This window comes from Penaeus vannamei, chromosome 8, assembly GCF_042767895.1.
Source record: "Penaeus vannamei isolate JL-2024 chromosome 8, ASM4276789v1, whole genome shotgun sequence".
Taxonomy (NCBI): domain Eukaryota; kingdom Metazoa; phylum Arthropoda; class Malacostraca; order Decapoda; family Penaeidae; genus Penaeus; species Penaeus vannamei.
The window spans coordinates 33,535,701-33,543,200 of record NC_091556.1 but is presented as its reverse complement, the minus strand read 5'-3'; the positions used below and the strand labels follow the sequence as shown (position 1 = coordinate 33,543,200).

General features: G+C 39.4%; 1 protein-coding gene across 2 annotated transcripts in view; it reads right to left on the bottom strand.

Annotated features, from left to right (window-relative positions):
* The window catches only part of LOC113823173 (phospholipid-transporting ATPase ABCA3), a 24,256-nt gene that overhangs the window by 9,174 nt on the left and 7,582 nt on the right, over positions 1-7,500 (bottom strand). For both annotated transcript variants that reach the window (XM_070124566.1, XM_070124567.1), the window contains exons 11-21: positions 7,472-7,500; positions 7,214-7,350; positions 6,881-7,035; positions 6,363-6,518; positions 3,352-3,562; positions 2,963-3,209; positions 2,534-2,721; positions 2,230-2,339; positions 1,904-2,095; positions 1,622-1,708; positions 1-68 (exon numbers count right to left, since the gene is read on the bottom strand). The exon at positions 1-68 is cut by the window's left edge and continues 121 nt beyond it; the exon at positions 7,472-7,500 is cut by the window's right edge and continues 99 nt beyond it. In XM_070124566.1, the coding sequence (XP_069980667.1) occupies positions 1-68; positions 1,622-1,708; positions 1,904-2,095; positions 2,230-2,339; positions 2,534-2,721; positions 2,963-3,209; positions 3,352-3,562; positions 6,363-6,518; positions 6,881-7,035; positions 7,214-7,350; positions 7,472-7,500 (1,580 nt within the window). The remainder of the gene's footprint in view (positions 69-1,621; positions 1,709-1,903; positions 2,096-2,229; positions 2,340-2,533; positions 2,722-2,962; positions 3,210-3,351; positions 3,563-6,362; positions 6,519-6,880; positions 7,036-7,213; positions 7,351-7,471) is intronic.

The window sequence follows — 7,500 nt, the reverse complement described above, 5'->3', positions numbered from 1 at the left end:
ACAGACTGGTACAGCATATTCAGCCGAGTGTGCTCTTCGGGGTAGCTCGGGAGGTCCAGGAATTCGGCCTATAGGGATGTTAAGGCAGTCTTTTTTTTTTTTTTTTTTACCAAATTCAAGTTATGAATCAGACAAAAGAGTTGCAAAGGCACTCAAAAATCCATTATCTATCCAGAACTAAGGTTATACACATAAACAAAAAGTAACAGACACATCCAGATGAACTCAATACAGTCTACAATACCACGCACAACATATTACAGGTACAGTCACAAAATAAGGAAGGGGATGGGTCAACTGCTGGGGATCGGCTGATACCCCTTTTATCCGTTCAGCCATTGTCAGTAGCAATACCTCGATCCCCACATGGTGTGGTGGCCAATCACAGGAGACCTATTGCCACCGTCGGGGCCCAGATGCACATTGATGAGGGTCCAGGGTGTGCCTAAGAAGAACTTAACATATTCTCCCTTCATCTTAAGATAATCATCCAGGATGGATATCATCTAAACATCTTGGGCATAAACATTACTCGATTCTTCCCCGCTTGGTGCAATGATAGGGTCGTCTGGTGAGTATTCTTTGCTAGGGAAATCAGCCCTACCATTGCCACTTCAATTGATTGTCTGCAACTTGGATCTAGTTCTGCTGGTACATAATTCTGGCGTGTCCATATTTTCTCCGTAGGTAAGCCAGTAGTTGATCTGTAAGATGAACTACGTATTGTAGAATTTCCTCACAGACCAAACAGTAGCCAAACATTCCTTATCCATGGCTGATTACCTCCTCTAGCAGTTAGACAGCTTGCTGGCATAGCCAACAGGATATAACTTCCCATTCCCGCAGCAGGACTGCACTTTTACCAATATCTGATACATCAGTGTGCAAGATGTATGTATGGAAGTAATTGGTCAGTCTATGGATTGGCTGGTAAGCCAACCAGGAATTGAGAGAAGAGTATGCTGCTTCTTAAAGGTACTCTCACCCTACTTCATTTGGCTTCCCCTTCATTCTCTGTACCGCAAGGGGGCACGGATGCTGGCATGTGTACTTACTAAAAATAGTACCTCATCAAGCCACGAAAAGCCTGCACATCCTTCTTTGTACTTGGCCGGGGATCCTGCCTAATCTTTAACATGTTATCTTGGAATAGCCCCAAGTATTCATTGATTATTTGCACTATGAATTCCATCCTGTCAGTAGAGTGCATTTAAATATTCTGGCTCTTATCCCAGCTACACGCAGTCACAAAATTTAGGGTGAAGGTCAACTGCTGGGAATTTAATCAGTCCAGCCGGTGTCAGTGGCAACATCCTCATTCCCCACGTGATGTGGTTAATTACAGATGTCCTATTTCCGCCGCCTGTGCCCAGGTACATACTGGTGAAGGGCCTAAATTTGCCCAAGAACATGACATCCTCTTTATAACATCCAATATAGTAGATCGCATTTGCCATGCTACTTCGCTTAATAATATCCAATATGACAGATTGCCCACCTATTTCCAACATATATCCATAGTTGGGGCACACTGAGACTAAACTATACTAACATAATATCCACAGATGGCTAAATCCTTATTTACTTAACAAGACCTCCAGCCTAGCTCTATAGCACTTACGGAGCATATGCTGTTTTCCCGGTAGTATTGGATATTCTCGTTGGCAGCCTTAAGAAGACTTGCTGTCATGTTGGTAGCGTTTAATATCTGATAAAATGGGAAATATTGTAATAAGAGACTGAATAGCTAGTGTTTTACTGGGAAAATGTTAATTCTGTAATTAATAGTAATACAATATGCATAAAATAAAAATATATAATGATATAGTTCCAGATTGACGATCACCTTCAGATTCCATCCTAATTTTGTAATGAACACCGTGTGTTAAACAAAAGGAAATACCTTATGTGGAGGAGAAAATAGGGACACATAATGGTCCATTAGAGGCTGCTTATTTCCATCGGCGTGAACGAAAGAGGTCGACGGGGAGATGAGGTCAAGGCCCAGCTGGAGTGGGGGCTCACTGCTCGACAGGGTTTGAATGCTGTTGTCCACAAGGAGGCAAATGATGCTCACCAGCACAGGAATCAGACTCTGTGAAGCATTACGTTTGTAAGAATTTTTAACTGCGTCATACTGTATACCTTTATATTAATGGATTTCGTAAATTCATACACAAAAAGAAAGAAAGAAAAAAGAGTTAATCAGTTATAATGTGAAAAGTTTACCTGTGTTATCTGAAGGACCCACTTCCTCTTACAGTAGATGAGCCGTTTGATTAGGAAAGCTTTAAGCCTCTGAAATGCCAACGGTTTTCCTTGGAGCTTCCTTCTATTATCTGGAAATATGGTAGGCAATTAGTTAAAACATCAAAAGCCCAAAACGAAGGAGAGTCTACCTTTGTGTTGTTATTTAGTAAAAAACTCACAGACACACTACTCCATCAACCTCTTTTTTATTTACAGAAATAAATGAGGACCATATTCCAAACATCGATGGTTGTTTAATATCATGAAAACATGTTTTCCTTACTGTCTTCGTCCCGGTGAAGCTGGTGAGTGCTACTGGTGTAGCCAGACTCAAGATCAAAGGTAGATCCCACAGAGCTGCAGTCTCCTCCATTCGTGCTTCCATTCCCCTGTGTCATGGTTAAGCCGTTAGTGCCACGATTCACGGAGCTTCCATTAGTGCTACTACCACCGTCCAACAGTTCGCCAACTCTGTAGATAGGAAAAAGAGCACTGGTACTTACAATAATATTCTATGTGTGACAAATTAAACGGTCATTGGATCCAAGACCTGTGAAAATGCGTGAGGCATAATTTATTCCGCTTGCTGTTCAACAGTAGTAGAGGAATACAAGAAATTCTTGGCTAATTCTCATACTCTTTTCTCGTTTTTAACGGTCTGTATTATCCTACTTTCACAGCCCTGCACTTAAACATGACACATCTAACTAACCTGAGGAAAACCCTCTCCATGTTAGTGAGGGAAAGGCTAATGTGTCTAATGCCCAGCGTTTCCTTGTGGGCCGAGAGGGTGTCCAGCATGGCAGCAAACTTTTCGGTGTCCGGCGGGAGTTTAAAGGTCAGTTCTCCACTGTGGACGTTGGCCAGGGTAGCGGAAGGCAAGTGTTCCTCCACTTTTCCCTTGATAGCTTCTACCACAGTTTCATTATTCACCATCACAGTCAGAGTATAGCCATCACCTGAAACCATGGACAAGGAACCGAATGAAGAAATGTCAGAATGCTATGTCAAGTGAACGTGGATATGAACTTTAATATCTCAGACTGAATAATCTACACCACTTTCTACTTGGCTCCTTAATTTCCCGAAAGCCATACCCACCGAATTTCTTTTTGAGGAAAAGCGTAGAGCCTGTGCACACGACCCGCCCCGAAGCCATGATCGCCACGCGGTCCCCGAGCACGTCCGCCTCTTCCATGTGGTGCGTCGTGATGAGGAAGGTCCGACGCCCGCGCTCTCCCTGCACCACGTCCCAGACCCAGCGTCGAGACTCAGGATCCAGCCCACTGCTCGGCTCGTCCAGGATGACGACCTGAAGGAGAATTTGCCTTTCGAGTTTTTATAATTTCATATTGGTTGGCAATGAGGAATATTTAAGGCCTTTTTATGGTAACATCCAAAAACCCCTAACACATTGTTTGATACATTTGATACATTGTTTGATGTAGGCTCGTGATCGCTACAAAGCACGGCATGACAGGTTTGTTCTGACATACAAAAATTTGAAAAGGTTATTTTTCATTATTTAACATTGAAAAGTCGATAGAAAACCATTAAACTATAAAATATGCTGGTATGCTATGTAACATATATATATAAGCAAAATATTAAGGAAGTTTTCAAATAAAATAAATAAGCCCTTGATTATTCTAGAATTCATTGATTATTTATACATAACTCTTCGCTTCGCAAAGCTATGGAAACTTTCAAATGTATCTCTCAGATTTAGACCAAACATTTTTCCTTATTACATTCATTGTTCTTCACATGGAAGGTGTATGTTGCTCGAAGTTTTGCATTCTATTATCTCCACAACAAGTGAGCTCCACATTCACATAGAGTCCAAATCTCACAGCTGGGCAATTTCAATGATTACAAGCATTCATTTGTACGTGATATACAAACTAACCAACATATACAGCCTTTCCTTTGATACTTTCGAGTTTATAAGCTTACATCCTAGCGGTACAGAATGATTTTAAAAATATTCATCCTATCGAGGTCAATACCACATCATACGACTCGGACATGCTGGAAATTCTGTCCATGTTTCAGCAACCATCATGACCGACTTTAACTTTAAACCGTTATTTCATTTTGAACACCAGACGCGGCTGTAGCTGCCCTCTCAGATGCAGGGGGTCAGTCTTCTCAACAACTGGGTAACGAAGAAATTGCATTGTTAATTTAATGTCCTCGAAAGTTGAGGAGTGGGGGTGGGGGTCCCGCACCCCTCCCCTCCACTCCAGAATAGGAGGACGTTAACCCACCCCCTGCCCCTCTTCCTACGCCCATTAAGTATACATTACTGGTTATACTGAGTATACATTTAAGAATATATGTTTTAATACCATTTATGTCTAACCCTTTTGTCATCCAAGGGTTACAATCGCATAGGCTTAATTACTGTGCTCACAAGCACTATATATGAATTAAAAGTAAGGTCAAAAGAATAATGCAAAATATAGTTAGAGGTTAACTACTCTGTTGCTTTCGGCATATTGCTTTGTCGCAAATCTTGTAAATATATATTTTTTTTATGTTATTGCTCTTGTTGAAGTCGAGATTCGCCAACATTTATGTCAATGCACTGTGAATTATGTATTGCTTTATTTTTATATAGCTGAATAAAAGTTCGAAGGAAGGCCACCATGATGTACAAGTAGTAAAATGCATACGTAAACGATATAAAATTACAGGAAAACTATTGCAACTGATGATAAAAAATTAAAATATCAAGAATCAGTCCGAACGAATGAAGTAAAGAGATCGGACGTTGCCGAAAACAACCGTTTTGCTTTTGCTTTACCTTTATTTACAAATGCTCTTTACTGCAATTGCGCTTTGTTATCTCATTCTTAAATTTATTATTCCATTAAATTCTCATAGCATCGTAAAACTTTCGATATATTTCGGATGTAAAAAAAAGTTTTATGACAGTCCCTATTAACTGTTACATTTTCCATAGAACTTCCTTTGATCAGAAATGTCGCGCCACCTCTATCTATCTTGCCTGTGACAACGCTCAAGTTTTATTCTGCAAGGTTGAACTATTACAGGCTAGAGGTAAGATACCACAGGGGAAGTGGACATGAAATAACGGCTTTTGTATCAAGCAAGAGGCACAAATAATGTGCACACAAAGGGTAAACAAGCTTGTGGTGTATCAAACTCTTAAGGGTTTCGGAGATGCTCAAAAAAGCCTTCATTAAAAGTGAAAGTAAGTGTTGCGGATTTAACACCAGTATTCTGGCTTAAATGGTTACATCAAATGGTAAGGTATAACTTACAAGTGCTGAGTCATACTGGCCCTTGAAAGATTATTTGAAGAATTATATCATAGGCCTATGCTTGAATCAAATTTGGATATAACCTGATTTATCAGAGGAAAGATCAGGCCGTGTTTGTTGCATCTCCTGACACTTTGAATCAATCAGAGCAAGATACTTTTCAATGTATTTCACACACAGGGATTCATATTTCCATTCATTATGAATCATTATGTCTATATAAAATGCACTTGTAAATATCTATAAAATGTGTTTGTGTCATTTTAGCAGGATATCAAATACATCTTCAGTCGATATGGTAAAATTTTAAGTCTGTAGTTAAAATCGCTGAAACAACATAGTAAGGCTTTAAAGATCCGAGTTATATAATGTGGTATCAATTTCGGTGTAATGAATATCATGAAAATCATTCTGCATCGCTAATATTTAAACTTATCCGCTCAAAATTATATAAAAGTATATACTGATTTGCTGATATATTATGTAGACTTGCAAATACCAATAATGTCGTAATTATCCTGCTCACTCGCAGTGAATACATAAGATACAAAACTTCAGGCAACATAACTTCCTCTTTCCGGATGAAGAACAATGGATGTACCATAAAGAAATAAAAAAAGAAAAAGGAAATACAATTAAGTGTCTACAGTCTTTACGAAGTGAATAGTAGTATAAATAAACATTTTGAGTTGCAGAATAGTCAAACACTTTCAATCTTATTTGGACCCTCCATTATGTTTTGCTTTTAACCAAAATCGTACTAGCATATTTTATAGGCCTAAAATACTTACACAAAACATTGTATAAAAGGCAAGACCTCACCTTCGTACTACCCATGAGGGATATAGCTAGACTGAGCTTCCTCTTCATGCCTCCAGAGAGCTGATTGCCGAACATTTGTTGCTTGTCCAGTAGTTCCAGTCGCGTCAGGATTTCAAGTGCTTCTGCTTTGGCTGCTTTGCTGGTCAGGCCTTTAAGCTGAAGTGATTAGTTGTTTACTTATCTATTTATATATCATTATTTCTTTGAGTATTAAGGATATGCTCACAGTGAGAAAATGAATGTATACTGAGGCTTATACCTAATTTGTTGAAAAGCAGTTGTTGTAAAACTATTAAGACATAGACTATGAAGGCAAAGAACTTTGTAGCGGTAAGATGCAAGTAAGTTTATTCCGACAAAATATCCACAAGAGGCCCTAAGATCTGCAGGGATAAGCATGTCTTACGAACATCAAGGCCATCCCAAAGTACACGTTTTTAATGAATTGTCTGGAGGAATAGCAGATCCTCACCAGAAACAGAAGATTCCATACTTTGTTAACCAACTCCCATTCTCACCCGTCCAAAGAAGAGTAGATGTTGTAAGACAGTCAGGTCGACAAAGAGCATGTTGTGTTGAGGACAAAGACCTAGTTCCTCTCGAGCTTCACTCAGGTTAGTAGCAATATTCCAGCCATTGACCTCGGCGTAGCCACTAGTGGAAGCATACACCCCTGATGTAACAAATTTTGAAAATTAAAACAAAAGCATTTTTATTTTTCTGGTAATACTGAGGGGTTAAAATCAACACCAGTAAGAGTCAAACTAGTTATCAACATATTACTAATTAAAGGCATTTTACATGTGCGAATGAAATTTGCTTAAAATAACACGTATTTAGAATCTGCTAACCTGTGAGCACGGACATAGTAGTCGTCTTCCCAGCGCCGTTGTGACCAAGCAGCACCGTGCACTGACCTTCATAGCATGTTAGAGACACATTTTCAACTGCCACCTTTGTCTTCCTCCCAAGCTCTTTAAATTCTTTCCTGCAAATCGTTAGTGATGCTGCAATGAATATTCTTCCTCAAATAACTTTTTTTTTCACACGCCAGTGATGCAGAACAATAAGGTATGTACATATGCAGTGGATTAAAACTTTCTAATCACCTCAGGTTCTTAATGACAATCCCGGGTTT